The 23,661-nt window shown below is 45.7% G+C and overlaps 1 protein-coding gene across 1 annotated transcript; it reads right to left on the reverse strand.

The window, feature by feature from the left end:
• Window positions 1-1,047: 1,047 nt before the first annotated feature.
• LRRN1 (leucine rich repeat neuronal 1) lies at window positions 1,048-21,816 on the reverse strand. The gene is made up of 2 exons (XM_088460813.1): window positions 21,736-21,816; window positions 1,048-5,054 (listed from the first exon to the last, which is right to left on the reverse strand). Exon 2 carries the CDS (start codon window positions 4,952-4,954, stop codon window positions 2,798-2,800), a length of 2,157 nt encoding a protein of 718 aa, XP_088316939.1. The 5' UTR covers window positions 4,955-5,054; window positions 21,736-21,816; the 3' UTR covers window positions 1,048-2,797.
• Window positions 21,817-23,661: the final 1,845 nt, after the last annotated feature.

Below are 23,661 nucleotides of genomic sequence, written 5' to 3' on the forward strand. Positions count from 1 at the left end.
CTCTCGAGGGGCGAGAGAGGATGTATTGCTAAAACAGCTCTACAAGGAAGCTTAATCTTCTACTACAAAAAAAGGGGATCAAGGGCTTCTGTCCCCAATCAGTCCAAAAAAATTCCAGAGAAAAAAGTTGATACAACGATACAGTCAATTCACTTGTTTGGCGGAGAAGGATCTCTGAAGGGAAAATGGTGGGGTGGGACCTTTAGTCTCCGGATATAGCCTCCGAAGATCTGCCCGCGCCAATGCAACAAGTGTTCACGTGGGAAGCTGGCTTGTTAATAAAGTCAGCCCTTTCAAAATAAAAAGAAAAAAAAGAAAAAAAATGTTCCTAAAGAAAATAATTTGGGGAGTGGGAGGAATAAAAAAAAAATCACCCCAAATCATGCTGCGATACGCTATACTAAAATAACCAAAACAGATCCGGTCCAAATAACCTCACTTTGCTGCCAAATGAGCAAAGCCACAAATACACCTCTTGCTGCGCGGCCCGGCCAAAATCTTAGAAAACAGATAATAATTCATTCACTCGCTCTGATTCAATCTCGTAAAAAGACTGGCATCCGACGTCCAGGCTTCTGTGCGGGCAGCTGGTGCCCAGAATGCCACTTATTACAAAATATGCTGCAGATTATCAGTCATACCAGTGGGTGACAGGCTGAATTATCTGTAAGAAAACCCTCAGCGAGGGAGAAGCTGCATTTGCTACTTAGTGAACATGGGGCCCGAATCTGCAAGGATCACAGCTGCGATAACGCACACGCAATCGGCCCATTGCAGTGTGATTGACAGGAAGTACGGTTGGGGGAGGTGACGGGGGAGGGGCAGCGAAATGCAGGCGTGCCAGTGCGTTTTAACGCCATCACATAAATTATGCACTGCGACGCCATACACAGCCTGAGCTGTCACTGCGTGCGATGAGGTTAGTAATTCCTGAGTAAGGTCAGACCTTGTGCAAGTGTGCGTGAGGCTGCGATTGTACTCGATGTTACCGATGTTTTTGCAGACTTGCTAAGTATTACGGATGTGTGTAAGGTAAGGTGGGCATCCATATATTGTGCTGCGGTGGCGGCATAGCGATCGCAGTGGATTAGTATATCATCGCAGCGAGACTGCGTGCGTAATCGCAGCCTTCATCTGTACTGAATAAGTCCATGAACAGGTCTTTACCGATGGAGCGGATGGTTTTATGTTCACTTTACTCCACTTACCACATGGCAGGTGGATAGTGATGCATGGGCATTACTAACCTAGGCCGTATTTACCCACAATGCTTAGGGCAGCCTATGCTCTATCGGTGGCCCAGCCTATGGCGTGAATGCCTCACTATCTATTGTGAGGTTTTTAATTTTTTTAAGGTTTAACTTAATCAGCCCCTTAAACTGAGCTGCAGTATTGACATATATAGGACATCTCACGGGATGTGGTAAAAGGGTTAATAATATAGGCTATGCTCTGATCATACCATAATACACAACACAAGGGTTTTCTGGGAATGATCTAAAGAGGTGGCAGGAAAATAAGCTGTAGTGTATGTTTGTATACCTATTCCTGCAACTTTTACCAAGCAGTGAATTGTTTACCTTTTATTTCTAGTTTGTATTTTTGAGATCATTAATATAATGTAGTCATTTCTCGCACACTGCGAATGCTTTGTGAGCTGCAGACGCATATTTGCAAACCTGTTAGCAAATCAGAGCCGCCTCTCTGCGTGAGTGGCAACAATGCGAATGCATGCAAGAGAGCTGTTCATGGGCGTAACGTGAGCGTGTAGCTAGAGTCACATCCTCTAGCTACATGCTCTAGCTGCGCGGAAAATTCACATATCATGCACCTAGTATGGGGTTGGTGCAACAGCTGATGTGGGCAGCTGCTTGCGCAGGAGTGGGGCCGGAGAGGTGCGATCGCATAGATGCGCACAACTGAAAATACAGTGTACAGTCGCATTAGCATTGCGATTCCATTACGTGTAACTCAGAATGAGGCCTTATGTATTCTAGTGGCCCTCACTCCTATTAGATTGTTAGCTCTTTTGGTCAGGGATATCTTTACCTTCTGTTTCATGTCATTATGCATAATCAGTTTGTGTCATGATCTCCTCAATGTACAACGTTGCGTAATGTGCCAACGCTGTATATATATATATAAAATATAATAAAATGATAAATACATTTGTATCCAGTGTTGTAAAAAAAATGAATGCATTTAGCAAAAGTTGCAGGAGTACCTGCATAGACTGGATAAAGTGATCTGAAGGTGGAATCCCCGTACTGGGAACTGCGCAGTCGCTCTCGGTCATATCACTACCGGGGATCGGACACGGAATAGAGGCTGCGTGCACAGGATAGCAGGCATCAGCCGCATTTAGAAAACAATGGATATATTATTAGAGGCTTGTTAAGTGTCCATCTCCAGGCTCAGCGGAGAACGCTAATGATTAGATGGCACTTCTGAAAGCAGCAACAGTTGCCTGCAGCATGGCTTTAGCAGAGGGATTAAATTGATGTTCAATAGTAATCTAATAGACAAGCATCTTCAACTCAGACTGGGAAAATCTATTCAGTCGTCCATTCAGCCAGGCACAGGGGACGTCAGTAGCAAACATTTGGCAGCCGTTCATCGTTTTTGGCCGGGCAGCGCACATCATTTTATGCCATGAAATAATAAAAAAAAAAAAAAGACAGAGTAAAGGGGGCATAAAGGAGAATCAAGGGGGAGAATTGTAGGGGGCGAGTGGGGGTTGTTGTAGACGTCTCCACCAGTCTTTGTGCTCTCTTCTAAGGTGTTTCTGTTGGGGGAGTTACCACATGTAATAGCTCCGGGATGTATCAACCTGTGAAGCTTTGGCCTCCATTGTCCCTTCCTTCTCCTTCTCACTGTCTCCCTCCCACAGGCTGATAAGAGGTGGATACAGCTCATTCAACGGGATCGAGGAAGTCTTCTGCATGTACTTCTTCAGGGAGTGGCGATAGTTTTTCCGCTGAAATCTCTTCGCTGCATAAACAGAAATGGAAGCAAAACTGATTAGAGCGAAAAGAGAACCCATGACAGCGGCCAGAGCAGCGCTGGTCTCCTGGTCGGTGACAGCCAGTGAGTAGGAGGTCCCCTTGGTGGTGACGTTAATGCAGGCCCTCTGAGCTTGTTGGTGTAGACCAGATACCGTCAGACATACTTCGTACTCTGTGGCAGGCTGGAGGTGGGTCAGGTTGTACTCATGGACGTCGGCAGGGACCCGGGCAGTGTAAGTGATGTGTGGGTTGTCGATCTTCATCGTGGCTGATGACCATTTCAGGTTAGAAGCCAAGACGCTGGAGCTAACTTTCCAGGACACCAGGACAGAACTGGGCTCAGTCTGTTGGACATACAGCCTCAGAGCCTGTGACCCATCTAAAAGTGTCCCATTGATACGCAGCGTGGCAACCCTGGTGTCTGCTCCTTCTGAATTTTGTGCCACACATGTGTAGCGGCCAGAATCCTCCACCTGCACATTGGAGATCTGAAGTGTGCCTTCTCCACTTAAATGGTATTTGTCAGACAGAGTCTCTGTGGTGACCTTATGGCCCAAGGGTGTCACCCAATAAATGTCCGGCTCAGGTTCTGCCATTGCACGGCAATCCAAGGAGACAGTCATACCCAAGTCTAGGCTGAGGTGGCTTGGGAACGTGTCTTGAGAAATCATGGGCAGACATTGCTCTCCTGCTGGGTCTTGAGCCAAAGCCTCTTTCACAGGCTGGCCTCGATATTCTGGTGGCAATGCGCAAAACATGGACAGCGGCTCCATGAAACGGATGGTGGTTTGGTTGGAACCCATCCAGTGTAGGACACAGTCGCAGCGTAGTGGATTGCTGTGAATGCTAATTTCGCGGAGATTAGGGAGGGACTCCACTGTCCCCTTATACACAGAGTTCAATGCATTGTTGTTTAGCATTAAGCTCTCAAGAGTAGGCACATTGCGAAAGGCGGAGCGGTGGATGTAGGACAGTTTTGGATTATTGGTGGCTTCAAGCTTTGTTAGTTCAGGGAGATTTTCAAGAGCACAGCGGTCCAGGGATACTAGCTCCGCCATGTTGTTGATTCCAAGCTCCTTCAAACGTAACATGTTCTTGAAGTCTCCTTCTTGGATCTTCCGAATAGGATTTTTATTAAGGTCCAAAAACTTTAGGTTAGGTAATTTCTGTAGGGCGACCTGGGGCACATTGCTTAGTTTATTGTCATAGAATGATAAACTCTCCAAATTATCCAATCCCAGAAGAGCATTCCCTGGGATGTCACTGAGGTACATCCCTGCTAAGACCAAGCTGCGCAAATTGGCAAGAGGTTGGAAATTTAAATCCAGTATGCCAATAACTGGGTTCTCCCCAATCATCAGGATCTCCAAATTGGGTGTGGACTCAAACCAGCGACTATCGATAATACGTAGTTTATTAGAATTCAGATGCAACCGGAGTAAACTGCGCAAACCTGAAAAGGCACTAGGTGAGATAGAACTTAGTTGGTTGTGGTTGATGTAGAGTTCCTCTAGATTGGCCAAGTCTTGAAGACAGTAGTCCGTCATCTCAAAGACTTGATTCTCTTCCAGGTGCAAAGTTGTGAGCTGGCTAAGATTGGACAAGCCCACGTCTTGAATGGAGGTGATGTTATTCTGGGAGAGGTCCAGCTCTGTCAGGTTCACCAGTTTTTGCAATTCTCCGTTCGTTCGTTCAATGTTGTTGCTTTGCAGCAGAAGTACCTGTGTGTCAGCGGAAAGGTTCACTGGGATCCTAGTCAAACGAAGGTCATTGCAGTCCACGGTTTTAGCTTCACGGTATGTGGACTGCGGCGTAAACCAAGGCCGGTTACCGCAGACGCAGAGCTGTGGACAGTCGTTAGCAGGAAATGAAGATTCTGTTAATGAACTGGTGAGAATTCCAACCACTAACTGCCAGGCAGCCAGCACAAGAACACGACTCGGACCCATGTCCGCTCTTCTGACAAGATACCAGTGTTGCAGGGTCGGTGTTAATGAGAATAAATATCCCGTTCGCTTCCCGTCCCGGATGCAGCCAGATTTAGATCACCTGAGAAAAAAGCACAGAAATACATATAAGTTTTACTATGTACAATACCCTCTCTCATATCTACTAAACATCAACTCTCTCCTTCATTCTCTATCAGAAGCCAACAGTCCCACTCAATATAATACTTGGCATAGATATCTGATGTCCCACTAACAATCGATAAAGGAAAATCCAAACCAAGGACAACCAACGCTCTACTGCAAGGGTAACACATGTTCGAATGAAAGGATAACTAAGAGTCTCCTGCCCAAAAGACTGAGGTTCCCCTGTCCAAAAGACTAAAGTAGTGTTCACTCTAGGTCAAGCGCCTGGCAGGTTGCCGGACCTAGAGTAAGGGCACTCTGGCGTGCCCGGCATCCATTCACCAGTAGTAATCGCTGTACCACAATATTCCCCACCCGTGGCACACTGTGGCCCGTGGGTGGGGGTGGAACCCGCAGTCTGTTTTAGCAGGACGCCGCCAAGGGGGGGCAGGGCGCATTCTGCCCTTTAAAAAAATCGGACAGGGTGCGGTGCCCCTCTAAAACAGTCTAGCGGGAACGCTATAAAGTTTGCCTGCCCAAAAGAGTGAGGTTCCCCCATCAAAAAGACTAAGGTTCCCCCACCCAAAAGACTAAGGTTCCCCAGCACAAAAGTCTGAGTGTCTACTGTCCACTCCATACTGTACATAAACTTTTATGGTAGCACTTTACAAACAATTTAACTTTGCATATTGCACTCCTTAACGCTCCAAATAACCAGAAGTATGGGGAAATATGAAAGCAACATAATTATTTATATAAACAATATTTGTATAAAATGTATAAGAAATTTCTATACACTTGTAATTGATCATTCAAATAGGATCAGCCTGCACTGTAGCTAGGGATTGTCTTAACACAACATGCACCAAGCACTTTCCACTGGAAGAGGACAAGACTAGCATTAGATCCAGGACGTACACACATTCACACTGACAGAGTGATGTCGCCCAACGCATTCACCCCATCCCCCCTTGTCCCATTCATAAACAAATGTTGTGACAGCTGGGACTGGGAACTTTAGCCGAGGTCAGAGAGCAACACCACACTTATATTAACTCAGTCACCCCGGGGGAGCCCCGGCTTGTACTACAGGTCCCAAGAGATGTCACGGTTTCAGACAAAAGAGAGGGGGGGATGGATTAGGGTTGTTTTACGGAAGCCCTGCAAGTATATATGTTTCCAGTGCTATGCATAACTTCTGTGCCAGTCTTTTTACAAATGCACATCAGTAAAAATGCCCTTAATGGACAGGGGCTCTGATTCAGAGCTGGACGCTCTTTCAGAGACCACCCACAGCTTTTGCGAGCGGCCAGGTGATGGTCGCGACCATCGCGCTTGTGACGAGACCCTTGTGGTAGGGTCTCATTCCCGCAAGCCCCAGTGAGCTTCCTGCTCTAATAGAGCAGAAAGCTCAACTACTGACATCACTAGTGATGTCAGTAGGGCCGCCCTCAAACGGCAGCCATTCCATCGGGAACGCCTCCGTTTGGCCAGCCACCACCCCCCCCCGCCTACAAAACGGGGTGAGCTGTCGATCAACATCGACAGCAAATAATGAAGAGTTCAACTGCCTAAAACAGATCAATGCATCTTCTATATCAAAACCTAGCACCCCATCTAACAGGAGTACTAAAGCGCTTCTCACCCACCCTGACACTATTGTAAAAATATATTTCTCACTTTAATCCCACATTAAATTTGCAGATCCCAATCATATGACAAAAAGAACCAATCAAGGATACATTTAGGCAGCCTGCTGTGGAACCACAAGCACCAGCATGTCAAGTCAGCTAGACAGCCACAGACTACCTACCTCTGTCTACATCTTCTGTTTTGTAGTGTCCACTAGACAATATGTTGAACGACTGAACGATAACATTATCATTCAGTCGTTTACTATATTATCCAGTGGATATGCCGTCAACGGCCAGCGATGTGCGCTCCCGCTGGTCGTCATCGACGTCGCCTATCGCTCTAACCTGCTGTCCAATCTGATGATATTGTCGTCAGGTTGTGCAGGTTCGGCATGAGGGAGGGTGTCGGCACTTAGCGATATCAGTGTGTGCGCTCATTGTCGTTAACGACACTGAGCACACCACTGCTGGGGACACACTCTTATGGAGCGAATCGTTTAGTGGATACGTGGCATTAAAGACGTCACCGGTAGCCGGGCCCCCAAGTGCGTGCAGAATGCAGCGGAGGGAGTGTGGCCCCTGGGTTTCTCGCTGACTTTTACAAGCTGGAAGCTTCAGTTTGTTAAACAGCTGAACTTTATCTTCTTTTCAATTTTCTTTTGTAACATAAAACAAATAAATGTAAGAGGAGGAACTGGGAGCGCGATCTGAGCCGGTACAGGGATTCGTTTCCTGGCACCCGATGAAGATGTGGACAGCTCCTGATTGAGGGACTGTACAGGGCGAGTGTGGAGCACAGTCCTGGCTCCAGCCTTGCTGCGGTATGAATAGATTGTGCTGTGCTGTGCAGAACCAGGAGCCCTGACACAGGGAGAATAGAGGCTGCACGGGGAGAAGTGCACATTGGCAGCACAGTCCATGCAGTGCACCTCTCTCTGCACGCTCCTTGTCCACACATACACAGTAAGTGCACCTACCTCACCATCCTGCAGAGTACACACACAGAGGCACAGGCACACAGAGGCACAGGCACACAGAGGCACAGGCACACAGAGGCACAGGCACACAGAGGCACAGGCACACACTGCACTTCTTGTTCACCAGATTCATTATTGTGCAATAAATTCCTCCAGATGAACACTGAACGGGACATCTGGCTCCAGTGCTTCATTGCCATGCAAATCACGGCCCCGGCAGGGGGCATGCCTGGTGTAAATCCACACCTCAGCTGGGTACACAAAACTCAAAGCACATGAGGAAGGGGGTGGGGGGGTTATCCAATCAATACAAAAGGTTATAGGTAGGAGAACAGCACAACTTAACAAAACCGTGCACAATACCACTATACACGAAGGAGAAACAAAGCCTCAGCTGCTATACACACAGACAGCACAGCAATAGGCATGCTCGCTACACAATACACACAGACAGCACAGCAAAAGGCATGCTCGCTACACAATACACACAGACAGCACAGCAATAGCCATGCTCGCTACACAATACACACAGACAGCACAGCAATAGGCATGCTCACAACACAATACACACAGGCAGTACAGCAATAGCCATACTCGCTACACAATACACACAGACAGCACAGCAATAGGCATGCTCGCTACACAATACACACAGACAGCACAGCAATAGACATGCTCACAACACAATACACACAGGCAGTACAGCAATAGGCATGCTCGCAACACAATACACACAGGCAGTACAGCAATAGACATGCTCACAACACAATACACACAGACAGTACAGCAATAGCCATGCTCGCAACACAATACACTCAGGCAGTACAGCAATAGGCATGCTCGCTACACAATACACACAGGCAGTACAGCAATAGCCATGCTCGCTACACAATACACACAGGCAGTACAGCAATAGCCATGCTCGCTACACAATACACACAGGCAGTACAGCAATAGGCATGCTCGCTACACAATACACACAGGCAGTACAGCAATAGGCATGCTCGCTACACAATACACACAGGCAGTACAGCAATAGCCATGCTCGCAACACAATACACACAGGCAGTACAGCAATAGCCATGCTCACAACACAATACACACAGGCAGTACAGCAATAGGCATGCCTGCAACACAATACACACAGGCAGTACAGCAATAGGCATGCCTGCAACACAATACACACAGGCAGTACAGCAATAGGCATGCTCACAACACAATACACACAGGCAGTACAGCAATAGACATGCTCGCTACACAATACACACAGACAGTACAGCAATAGGCATGCTCGCAACACAATACACACAGGCAGTACAGCAATAGGCATGCTCGCAACACAATACACACAGGCAGTACAGCAATAGACATGCTCGCAACACAATACACACAGGCAGTACAGCAATAGGCATGCTCACAACACAATACACACAGGCAGTACAGCAATAGGCATGCTCACAACACAATACACACAGGCAGTACAGCAATAGGCATGCTCACAACACAATACACACAGGCAGTACAGCGATAGCCATGCTCACAACACAATACACACAGGCAGTACAGCGATAGCCATGCTCACAACACAATACACACAGGCAGTACAGCAATAGACATGCTCACAACACAATACACACAGACAGTACAGCAATAGGCATGCCTGCAACACAATACACACAGGCAGTACAGCAATAGGCATGCTCACAACACAATACACACAGGCAGTACAGCAATAGGCATGCTCACAACACAATACACACAGGCAGTACAGCAATAGCCATGCTCACAACACAATACACACAGGCAGTACAGCAATAGACATGCTCACAACACAATACACACAGACAGTACAGCAATAGGCATGCCTGCAACACAATACACACAGACAGTACAGCAATAGGCATGCCTGCAACACAATACACACAGGCAGTACAGCAATAGGCATGCTCACAACACAATACACACAGACAGTACAGCAATAGGCATGCCTGCAACACAATACACACAGACAGTACAGCAATAGGCATGCCTGCAACACAATACACACAGGCAGTACAGCAATAGGCATGCCTGCAACACAATACACACAGACAGTACAGCAATAGGCATGCCTGCAACACAATACACACAGACAGTACAGCAATAGGCATGCTCGCAACACAATACACACAGACAGTACAGCAATAGGCATGCTCGCAACACAATACACACAGACAGTACAGCAATAGGCATGCTCGCAACACAATACACACAGACAGTACAGCAATAGGCATGCTCGCTACACAATACACACAGGCAGTACAGCAATAGGCATGCTCGCTACACAATACACAAATTCACTACACTATTCTACACGTAAACCACAATATAAATAAAGGATAATAATAATAATACAGACTGAGACACTGTAGCCAAATACAACTACTATAGAGTAGTGCAGCAATACACATTTACTACAAGAGTACTACAGAATATTACTCTGATGCTCACAACCATTGGCACGATCTAATATATATATATATGCATATATGCTACACAATGACAATTAAACAGGCTCAGCCTGCAAAAAAACGTTAAGGGGCTGATGTATATTTGGCTGCACTTGCACCCCGCATTCATTAAGATAGAAACAATTGCAACCACGGGCCCGATTCTGCGTCCCACGAAAAAGTGCGCACAGCAATGTCTGTTGGCAGTCGCCCATTTGACACTTTATGCCGATGGCCTACACACTCCTTCCCTTGTGTACATTCGTGCTGCCAACTGTACAAGGACTAAGACGCCCACATTTAGCGCTCGTTCATTCTGAAAATACCGATTGATGCGTCCTGATACGCCCCCATTGCTCGCACGCCGACACTGCTCACATCCGCCCTATAGCAGGTGCCTGACTATCGCCTGCGGCGGTGCGTGTGTTTGCAGCCGCTTGCATTGACAAGACCGCGACACTCCAATAACACGCCCGCTGAACTATTTTTGCGCATACTACAAGCCACATCCCAGGACGGCCATCACATTGCCGTTACCTTTCTGATACGGTGTGAATTGAACGCATCTGCTCCTTTGTGTGTACACTCTGCAACACTTAAGACGTAGGGGGCTTTCAAAAATGTTCACAAATGCGCAGTTGCAAATCAGCGTTGCGTGCAGCTGCGAATCAGGCCCCATATGCAAAGCCGCAACTATATTAAAGTGCCAGCCGGTTGGCACCACAGTAGCATAGACGCCTAGTTTATACCAAGAATATAACTTCCCATTTGCGCCCATGTTTTTAACAATTTAATTTATTTTAAGACCTTGGTCATTAGACATCAATAAAACATAAAAAAAAAAAAATATTAATACAGCAGAAACAACTCTCCGGTTTGCGAGAGAAATCACCGGTCAGCGTTTTTTGGGGTGTTTGTAAACAGTCCATCACATGAGACGCACAATCCACTATTTACACCTGACCCTGCCACACGCAAATAATACAACTTTCCCAGGTGTATACAGTCTGCGTGGCGGTCTGCATGTGTTCGCAATTGCGCATACACACCCCTATTGCACCTGAGCTACGATAGGACACTCCTGACCTGCACCGTTCCAACTTTCCAGACCATAAGAAGCAGAATTGCGAAAATTCGCACGGGCGCAATTGCACGGGGCCACTTTTCTAGCACAGCGACACTATACACTGCGCAAACTCAACTAGAGACCACTTGGCATCGGCCCAGAAGTCTGTCACTGGGCAACACAAAGAATAATGTTAAATGACTATTAGACGACCCCTAAGGGATAGGAGCTGGCCTTATAGATCCACATCCTCCTGCCTAACCCTGTGGTAAGTCCCAGCAGGCACTTCTGTGAAGATCTCCAGGGCTCCCATCTCTGCATACTGGTGACACAATAAGACTAAATGGTGGTAACTGCTGCATTACACAGGTTTATGTAACCATTTATACAGTACAACACTGGTCACTGGTGTAATGACTACTGCTGCAGTATTACAGATTCCTGCAGAGTAACACAGAAAAACGGCACCTATCGCCCTACATTTGACGCTTAATGAACCGAGTCATTATGTGCACGCTCAGGGTAAAGAGGCGCAAATCACCACCATCAATTTTTATTTCATTGCTCTTTGATGGCTGAATCCTCTGTGAGCTCCCTTAGGACCTGGTATCTCCGATCTAGCCTCACCGCTGACAGAGGGCCTGATTCAGAGCCGCTCGTTCGCTCTGAGCGATGTTCGCACAAATGCACATGCATATGGGTCATAATGCGCATGCGCAAACCAGTCATTGCGGTTGGAAATCGAGCGCTCGCAAAACAACGAGGGGCTACTAATATGATTGACAGAATGTACCGTTTGTGGGTGGTAACAGGGGAAGGTGCTTGAAAACGGGGGAGTGGGGATCCGAACGCAGGAGTGCCTAACGGTCAAAAGGGCGTTTAATGGGAATGCATAATTAGTAAAGGAGCGTCATCGACCATGTCACTTGGTTGTCTTTTAGCCTGAACTGCTCGCAGTGATTGCGGTAGGACAAACCTACCACAAGCACTGCGAGCAGTTCAGACGCCTTTCGACACTCAGACATAGAGGCGTCAACAAACCGCAAAGAGCGAGCGCTCAATTTAAAGAGCCGGCCCCCTTTTTGGAACGACCGTCCGAAAATAGCGTCCGGCTCTGAATCAGGCCCAGAGTGCATCATACCTGGCTCATTCTCACCGGAATGCCTAGCGCAGGAGAGCGCCGTACAGCACCCCAGATACTGAACGATCTTGTACAACAGTGGACCCCATATAATTAGATAGCTGGGGCCAATTTATCAAAAAGCAGCTATAGAAAAATTAGAAATTAATCAAACCACATTTAAAAAAAAAACAAAAAACACATTTTTTGCAGAGGCAGCAGAGCAATGTTCAGCCGCCCCAGCGGCACTGGCACAGAGAGAGGCAAGGGTTAATCTACCTTTTCGCTAGGCCAGTCCCTGTGAATATACCCAGGAGTGACTTACACTAGTTCAAATAAAATAAGTTACAAAATCCATTAAAAAATATTACAAAATATCTGTTTTAAAAACCTTTCGACATTGACAAATGCTTTATACAAATGTTTTTCAATGATTTTCAGTTTCTCTTAAATGGAAGTTACCCAGGGACGTATTCCCACCTGGACGCAATTGCAATTTCACTCGCTCCGCAATTGTGAATATATGCTGACTCAGAAGTTTACCTGAGCATAGAAACGCCCCCTGCTGCCTTCTCATATCGGTCGGATGGCATGCAATAACGTAACCAGAAACGCTGATCGGACGCCCACCAACCTGAGGACTCTCCAGCTGCGAGCAGGATCACAGTGGCTAATTTATGAACGCCCAACTGACAGCGTTTAAAGGGACACGCCTGCGTATCTGTAGCCACCCCCCCAATACCTCCCCCGAACACCGACGACCTGTCAATCACCTTGCCATTAAAATCCTTTTTGGGACCAAAATTGCAATTCAATCGCTGCGCGTGCGCAGTGCCACTTATACACGTGCGCAATAGCGAACAATCACTGAGTCTGCGTAAAGCATCGACTCTGCGCCCGGATCGGAAACAGGCCCACGGTCAGAATATTGTGCCAGGAAAAGAATCAGCTCCTAAAATGTCTAACAATATTCTGAGATCATCACATTCAGGAACCGCTCATGGCATCCAGCAACAGCCCCAGAAATGAGCAGGAAGACTTGCGATGCTGTAGCTACCGGGTATGGCAGATACGTGCCCAGCTGAGCGTTGCGGCGATACTTGGCGTCACATCGCCTGCAATAGACTTACCCCACTAAATATGTAATAACTTCCCCCACGTGTAACATTGTGCTTAGTGCAGCAGTTATTGTACTGACACGTGTGATTAAAGGAACAAGTCTCTCTATATAAATACTTTTGGGGATGATAGAAGATCCAATATATGGGGCCTGATTCCGCAAAGGTCACAGGGTCCATGCCAGACGATGTTTTAAGTCTGCGCAATTGTCCCAAGTCGCACCAGCTTGTCTGCGCACAGAGACGCAGAACAGAAGTAGACGCACGGTCTGTGAGTTTTTAGTGAGCGTCAGTTATTTGAAAAACGGACGTGGCATAAAGACACGGACGTGACCACCTTAAAATCAGGCCCAGGGTGTCATGTTGTACAACGCATCTCATAATCAGATATCGGTGATAGATCGCTTACCGGAACAGTGTATACATAAACTCCATTCCAGCACACAGCAGTCCTGTATGCCATTACAATCATCCACATGGAGGCAAGTGAGGTCTACTCCAGCTGGCATGGCATAACTACTGTGATTTCCCTCTGATGATGCACGGAATAGTGGGCACATGCTTTACACCAATGCTGACTCGCGTGATTCTGCCACCTACTTCTGCTGGGAAGGTGGTGCACTACTTCTGCTAGGATGGTGGTGCACTAATGTAAGGCTGATTACAGTAAGGGTGTGTTTGGGCAATTGTGGACCTGGAAAATGATGCATATGTGCCAGAGAAAACCATATTAATTGCGGGTGGTCAGGGACAGGTGAATATGGTGGATAAGATGGCGGTCACCAGTACTAGCGAGCTTTGGTCACTGCCGTTTTGGGAATGCACTATTGATGTTTTGGGCATATATTATGCAACAAGAACAGCTGCCGACACAGTACTGCTGTCGTCCAGCACCTTAAGATAGCTGTAACTTTGCATTGTGTCTTTTTTTTTAATAGATGCAAATTGTGCCTACGATTTCAGGCGCAATTGCGGCCATCTCTGTAACCGTTCTATAGAGGAATACATAAAGGTTACTAGTGTTCATTCTAGCACCCTGCACCTATCACATCCCGTGCAGTTCCTCTTTTCTGCCTGGGGTGTTGCTTTCTGCTCTGGTGCTTCTAGCACACTCTAGTGACCTAAGGGTGGAAAATAAGCGCCCCCCCAGCTGTTGTAGAGCTACACATTTCAGTATACCCTGTAACAGTTTTCTATTTGATCAAGGCATGCTGGGATTTGTAGTTCAACAGCAGTTGGAGGGCCGCTAATTGCCCATTCTAGTCTGTATCTCAGCTGTTTGTTGCATTAGCTGAGTGGGCTAGAAGCACCAGAGCAGAGAGTGACACCTCAGACAGGAAAGAGGAACTGCACGGGATGTGACAGGTGCAGGGTGCTAGAATGAACATTAGGTACTACAATTCCACATATATCTGAATAAATAAGTATACTTTTGACCCAGAAACTCCAAAGCAAAATGTTTCCTGCCCACCCCATAAAGAGATGAGGCCTGATAGGATTACAAAGTAAACAAGTCACTGCTATAACAAAGTACAATGATAACTATGATGTCAGGATGGCATTTATAACTAAGGCCCTCATTCAGAGCCGCTCGCTAGCGGCCGTACGCTCGTTCTGAGCGATGTTCGCACATCTGCGCATGCGTACGGTTTTTAGTACGCATGCCCGAACCAGTCAGTGCGGCCGAAAATCGTTTGTACGCTATATAGCGAGTGCCTGCTATTTTGAGTGACAGAATGAGGCGTATGTGGGTGGTAACAGGGGAAGGTGCTTGTAAACGGGGGAGTGGAATTCGAACGCAGGCGTGCTTAAAGGTCAAAACGGGCGTTTTAAGGGAGTGCATAATTAATACAGCAGCGCCATTGACCACGTCACTTGTTTTTTTTTAACTCAGAACTGCTCGCAAAATAGCGGTTGAAAAAACCAACCACAAGAATAGCGAGCAGTTCATACGCTGTTCGATGTACTCGATTAATCTAATAAATAGCGGACATGACGCATGGTGCGAGCGGCCAGGGGGCGTTTTTAACAAATAAACGAGCGTATGTTTTGCACGCTCGTTCAGACTTAGAGGTGTGAACAGACTGCAATTTGCGAACGGATCATTTGAATAGCCACCCCTTGTTTTTGAACGAACGACCGCAAATAGCGAACGGCTCTGAATCAGGCCCTAAAACACAAAGCACTAAAGCAGGGGTCAGGGAACTTTTTTACCTTTTACCCCAAAATATATTTAGATACGCCAACGTTACCCCCTTGATTTGAAAGGAAGGAAATCATATAGTAGTGCCCCCATATAATGCTCCTGTAGTAGTGCCCCCATAGTTATGCCCCTGTAGTAGTGCCCCCATATAATGCCCCCATATAATGCCCCTGTAGTAGTGCCCCCATATAATGCCCTTGTAGTAGTGCCCCAATAGTTATGCCCCTGTAGTAGTGCCCCCATATAATGCCCCTGTAGCAGTGCCCCCATAGTTATGCCACTGTAGTAGTGCCCCCATATAATGCCCCTGTAGTAGTGCACCCATATGGTGCCCCCATATCATGCCCCTGTAGTAGTGCCCCCATATAACGCCCCTGTAGTGCCGCTTGTACAAAAAACCCCCACTTACCTTAATCCCCGCTCCTGCATCCGCCGCCGTCCTGTCCGCCCGGCTGCTCCTCGGAACTATGGGAGAAACGTCATGACGTCTCTCCCATAGTGCGCATGGAGAGAGCCGGAAGCTGGAATTCAGAAGAGAACCCCAGCCTCCGGCTAAAGCGGCGCTGCAGGGAAGGAGCCGGGCGCCCGCTGGTAATAACATCTCAGCGGGCGTCCGGCTTAGAGCCTCCCTGCGGCACAGCCTGGCATGCATATGAATCATCCTATATTATATCATTAATCATTATAGAATGATTCATATGCATGCCCGTCTATTACCCCCAGGAATTTCATTTTTACCCCATGTGCGGTAATTTACCCCTGTTCCCTGACCACTGCACTAAAGGATTACTTATGGGATAACTTATATGGATATTAGAAGTCGCAGAGGTGCTCTGTGACAAGTCTGTATGCCAAATACACTGAAGTGATGACATCAGAGCTCACTCATTATACAGATGTTTATAGGACTTTTTACAGATATTTCCGTCACTGGAGTATTAAAGCATTGTACAAGACCAGCCCCACTAAATCCCAGCGTCTCGGCTGCAAGTCAGCAGGTAACCATGTATTGCTTCCATATTACACAGCGGCACTGGAGTAATAAACATTATTACTTCTGCAGCACAAAAGGGACACAATAGTAATAAACATGATGAAAAACACACTATGTACTTGGTTTGTTCATTAATATAAACAGTTAGTAACCTCTGCAGGAGAATCAAAGCTGAAGACTACGCTCAGGTGTGTAATGTGATACAGCGGAGGACATTACACCTGCCATTAGTGTATTAAGGAGATAATAACATCATATAACGCATTACTGGTTCACAAGATATAGAAACTTGAATACACGTCCACAACAACACCAGATCACTATTGTGTAACACCAGACAACCTCCGCTACACCAGGACAGAGCGTGTACACAACTCAGCACCAATGTGATCATCCTCCTGAGAGACACAATACATAGGATTACTGGTCACAACCAGTCACACTGGGGGAGGTCGGAGCACAGCCCAGCAAAGTGTGATGGATTGGTGACCAGAACTGATCCCTACTACCTTCAAAGCCACAAGGAAGGGATAAGTCCTAGGCATATCTCGCACAACTAGCTCTTCACACTAGATCGCAAGTATATGTTGAGATCACTGGGATATCACACTAGATCACTAGTATATAGCAAGATCACTGGCACATCACACTAGATCACATGTAATCACTAGCACATCACATTAGATCGCTAGTATATAACAAGAGATCACTGGCACTTCACACTAGATCGCTAGTATGTAGCAAGATCACTGGTACATCACACTAGATCACATGTAATCACTGGCACATCACATTAGATCACTAGTATATACCAAGATCACTGGCACATCACATTAGATCGCTAGTATATACCAAGATCACTGGCACATCACATTAGATCACTAGTATATAACAAGATCACTGGCACATCACACTAGATCACATGTAATCACTGGCACATCACATTAGATCACTAGTATATAACAAGATCACTGGCACATCACACTAGATCGCTATTATATAACAAGAGATCACTGGCACATCACACTAGATCGCTATTATATAACAAGATCACTGGCACATCACACTAGATCACATGTAATCACTGGCACATCACATTAGATCACTAGTATATAACAAGATCACTGGCACATCACACTAGATCGCTATTATATAACAAGAGATCACTGGCACATCACACTAGATCGCTATTATATAACAAGATCACTGGCACATCACACTAGATCACATGTAATCACTGGCACATCACATTAGATCACTAGTATATAACAAGATCACTGGCACATCACACTAGATCGCTATTATATAACAAGATCACTGGCACATCACACTAGATCGCTATTATATAACAAGATCACTGGCACATCACACTAGATTGCTAGTATATAACAAGATCACTGGCACATCACACTAGATCGCTATTATATAACAAGAGACCACTGCCACATCACTGTAGATCGCTATTATATAACAAGAGATCACTGGCACATCACACTAGATCACATGTAATCACTGGCACATCACACTAGATCGCTATTATATAACAAGATCACTGGCACATCACACTAGATCGCTATTATATAACAAGATCACTGGCACATCACACTAGATTGCTAGTATATAACAAGAGATCACTGGCACATCACACTAGATCGCTATTATATAACAAGAGACCACTGCCACATCACACTAGATCACATGTAATCACTGGCACATCACACTAGATCACTAGTATATAACAAGATCACTGGCACATCACACTAGATCGCTAGTATATAACAAGAGACCACTGGCACATCACAATAGATCGCTATTATATAACAAGAGATCACTGCCACATCACACTAGATCGCTATTATATAACAAGAGATCACTGCCACATCACAGTAGATCGCTATTATATAACAAGATCACTGGCACATCACACTAGATCGCTAGTATATAACAAGAGACCACTGGCACATCACAATAGATCGCTATTATATAACAAGAGACCACTGGCACATCACACTAGATCGCTACTATATAACAAGAGATCACTGCCACATCACACTAGATCGCTATTATATAACAAGAGATCACTGCCACATCACAGTAGATCGCTATTATATAACAAGAGATCACTGGCACACCACACTAGATCGCTATTATATAACAAGATCACTGGCATATCATACTAGATCACGTAATCACTGGCACATCACACTAGGGGGGAGATGTACTAAGCACTGGAAAGTGATACATTGGAGAGTGACAAACTACCAGCCACTCAGCTCCTAACTGTCATGTTATATATGTTTGAAAAATGACAGGAGCTGATTATCACTCTCCAGAGCTTAGTACATCTGCTTTTACTAGATCACTAAATTATCATAACAGATCAGAAACATGGGACACTAGATCACTAGAGTATGACAACAGATTGCTGGATTATTCTAATGTCACAACAGACTGTAGGGCACGTCACACTAGATAATTTGAAATAACATGTGACACTAGATTAGGACAACAGATTGCAGGCACAGCGCACTACATCTATAGAATATCAGATCACGGGTAACAGATCACGGTCCCATCACACTGGATCAGTGGGACTAAATGAATATTACACTCTCACTGGTCTGGAACTATATTAGATATCTACCATAGACACACATTGGATTACTGGTATTGATCCTACAGGATCCAGCAATATCATTTCACCTCCCAGATGAAGTCAGTTCAGAATGTATTGCTCCTGCTATTGTATTATCAGCTGTATTACCTGACCTGGTGCCAGGACATCAATATCCTGTACATACAATCATATGATACATGGAGTCATTCTGCCAGCTGGTAGTGTACACTGTCAGATCCTCAGTCAGGGACCACCTGGTACCCCTGTACAGCACAGACACCCAACATCCACACTGCACTGTCACTGTATACCTGCACTGTCACCATATACCTGCACAGACACCGTATACCTGCACAGACACCGTATACCTGCACAGACACCGTATACCTGCACAGACACCGTATACCTGCACAGACACCGTATACCTGCACTGTCACCGTATACCTGCACAGACACCGTATACCTGCACTGTCACCGTATACCTGCACTGTCACCGTATACCTGCACTGTCACCGTATACCTGCACAGACACCGTATACCTGCACAGACACCGTATACCTGCACAGACACCGTATACCTGCACAGACACCGTATACCTGCACTGTCACCGTATACCTGCACAGACACCGTATACCTGCACAGACACCGTATACCTGCACAGACACCGTATACCTGCACAAACACCGTATACCTGCACAAACACCGTATACCTGCACAAACACCGTATACCTGCACTGTCACCGTATACCTGCACAGACACCGTATACCTGCACTGTCACCGTATACCTGCAGTGTCACCGTATACCTGCACAGACACCGTATACCTGCAGTGTCACCGTATACCTGCAGTGTCACCGTATATCTGCACTGTCACCGTATACCTGCACAGACACCGTATACCTGCAGTGTCACCGTATACCTGCAGTGTCACCGTATACCTGCACAGACACCGTATACCTGCACAGACACCGTATACCTGCACAGACACCGTATACCTGCACAGACACCGTATACCTGCAGTGTCACCGTATACCTGCACAGACACCGTATACCTGCACTGTCACCGTATACCTGCAGTGTCACCGTATACCTGCACTGTCACCGTATACCTGCAGTGTCACCGTATACCTGCACAGAACACACTAAGCAGTACTACACTTATATAACACTAAATACTACTGTACAGAAACATATTCAAGTGCAAATACAACAAAACACAGACCCTATATATAGTGTATATAATGTATATAGTGTATATAGTGTATATAATGTATATAGTGTATATAATGTATATAGTGTATATAATGTATATAGTGTATATAGTGTATATAGTGTATATAGTGTATATAATGTATATAGTGTATATAATGTATATAATGTATATAGTGTATATAATGTATGCATTGGGTACACACATATATAGGCTGTGCTATGTCCTGGGTACATACATGTATATATATATATATATATTGCATTATATAGTTTGTATACATATATACTGTACTGTGCACACGGTACATACACATATACACTGCATTATACAGTGGGTACATACACATATATACTGCATTATACAGTGGGTACATACACATATACACTGCATTATACAGTGGGTACACATATATACTGTACTGTGCACTGGGTACATACACATATACACTGCATTATACAGTTTGTATACATATATACTGTACTATGCACACGGTACATACACATATACACTGCATTATACAGTGGGTACATACACATATACACTGCATTATACAGTGGGTACATACACATATACACTGCATTATACAGTGGGTACATACACATATACACTGCATTATACAGTGGGTACATACACATATACACTGCATTATACAGTGGGTACATACACATATACACTGCATTATACAGTGGGTACACATATATACTGCATTATACAGTGGGTACATACACATATACACTGCATTATACAGTGGGTACACATATATACTGTACTGTGCACTGGGTACATACACATATACACTGCATTATACAGTTTGTATACATATATACTGTACTATGCACACGGTACATACACATATATACTGCATTATACAGTGGGTACATACACATATACACTGCATTATACAGTGGGTACACATATATACTGCATTATACAGTGGGTACATACACATATACACTGCATTATACAGTGGGTACATACACATATACACTGCATTATACAGTGGGTACACATATACACTGCATTATACAGTGGGTACATACACATATACACTGCATTATACAGTGGGTACATACACATATACACTGCATTATACAGTGGGTACATACACATATACACTGCATTATACAGTGGGTACACATATATACTGCATTATACAGTGGGTACACATATATATTGTACTATGCACACGGTACATACAGAGACACCATTATTCCTCAGTGTACTCACCTCTGTGTGTTCTGTATTTCCAGTGCCTCATGCCCCCCCTGTCACTGCTCCCATTGCCCCTGCCCTCTCTCTCCCCCCATGTGACCTCACTCTTCTGCCACTTCCCCAGGACTGAGGAGGCTGCTGCTCTGCTCCTGCCCCTGGGGTAAGTCCCGGACTGGTCAGCTGATCGGCGGGATGTGATTGGCCGCTGCCGGGAGGGAGCTCCATCTGCACCATGAACAATGGATGGGGGGAGGTAAGAGCATGTGTAGCCGGGAGGGGAGGGAGGGACCCTGGCTGGGAGAGAGGAAGGTGCTGGGAGGAGGAGGAGGGAGCAGGTGGATCCAGGCTCTGCAACTTCTGCTACTTTCTGTGTCACAGAGTAACCCATAGCTGGATGTAATAGTGTTATTATTATATATCAGAGGCAGCTACTTCATCCCTGACATTACAGCTCAATGCAAAGCCCAACCCTGCTCCCTGACAACTACACCATATGCTCAAGATATACCAAGTAAAGTGCAATATGCCGTCACTATATATATATATATATATATATATATATATATATATATATATAATATGTTACTAATACACCAGGAACCAGTATGTGCTGACCACTGTGCTTGTTGATGGCGTACACATTATGGGGAGTGTCTCACCCTAATTTGTGCCCATCCACCCTACTAGACTCATTACAGTGTTATATAAAGGCACTTAACCATTGGTGTCCCTACTTTTTTTGTGTAGTTGGTCAGGTACCCCAAGTGAATGCTATCAACCAAAAAAGGACTAAAACAAATTAGAAGATACGGCATAAGAATATATCCTTATACAAATGTGTTATAATAACAACTGTGTGAGCAACCTCTAAAAATTCAAACCGCAGATTTAACCCTGCGTCAGGCGCAGCTGGCCTGACAGGCGCCACAAAGCTGTTCTCGCTCACCTCTCCGCCGCAAGGGGGCGCAGGGGCCTGCCCCCCTAGTACCTTCCTATCTCTAGGCGCTGTTTGAAACCCCCCTAGTCAGTTTTCCCGCCGCCTGCGTGGAGTGCAGTAGTGACCTTCCTGGCCTCTCAGGCTCATTGCGCCCGAACTCGTGCGACTTTTGAAGGTACGTATTTCTTTTTATTTTCTCACAATTTTGTGTATTTTGCTCATTTTATGAATGAAAATTAAAAAAGTTGTGGGTATTTTGCGGAAATATGTAGGTTTGTCCAGGCACACTGGACAAACCTACATATTAGGCACACTGCGCCTCTTAAAATGTAGTATTTTTTGTTTTACTTGCTTTAAGTTTAATAAATGTGGTTTTGTGAATCAGATTTCCATATATTCTCTCTTTGTACATCCTAATGAAGGTCACTGATCACTTTAAGAACGTTAGAATTGAGTCAATTAGGTGCTAATGACGGTTTTATAACAGGCGCCTGTCAGGTACACTGCGCCCGAACCTGGGAGTCCCAGAGGTGCGTCTGACGCAGGGTTAATAAGCACAATGTGCAATCTAATATACATTCAACAGGCACATATATAATACAATCCTAGGAATAGAAAACCTGTGCAGGGGTATAGTCTAAATATGAGAGGGAAGGACCAGTCCCGTAGTGCTAGATCACTGTAAGGTGAAAGATCCAAGTTCTGTATATAGTTACTGGGTGCCACTCAGAGCCCGATTCAGCAAGGGACGCATGTGAGAGATCGCATAGAGCCGGCCGATGTTGCGTCACGGCATACGCAGCTGTACGCCTCGATACACACAGGAAGCGGCCAAAATCCTGCGCCAGGTCAGGTCATCCTTTGTTGTGCGCCTGGGTCCGATGGTTCTCGATGTTACCGATGTTGCGCTATCCGGCGTACTGATTGAGCACTGAGTAAAGGGAGATGGGCGGCACTATGTATTGCTGGGCGTCTGCATCCTTGTGCTGCGGATGCCGTGCGTA

The sequence above is a fragment of the Taudactylus pleione genome, unplaced genomic scaffold (assembly GCF_031769625.1).
Source record: "Taudactylus pleione unplaced genomic scaffold, aTauple2 ptg000986l, whole genome shotgun sequence".
Lineage (NCBI taxonomy): Eukaryota > Metazoa > Chordata > Amphibia > Anura > Myobatrachidae > Taudactylus > Taudactylus pleione.

Coding starts and splice junctions, on each gene's coding strand:
- LRRN1 (XM_088460813.1), bottom strand. CDS start 4,954: ATGGGTCCGAGTCGTGTTCTTGTGCTGGCTGCCTGGCAGTTAGTGGTT.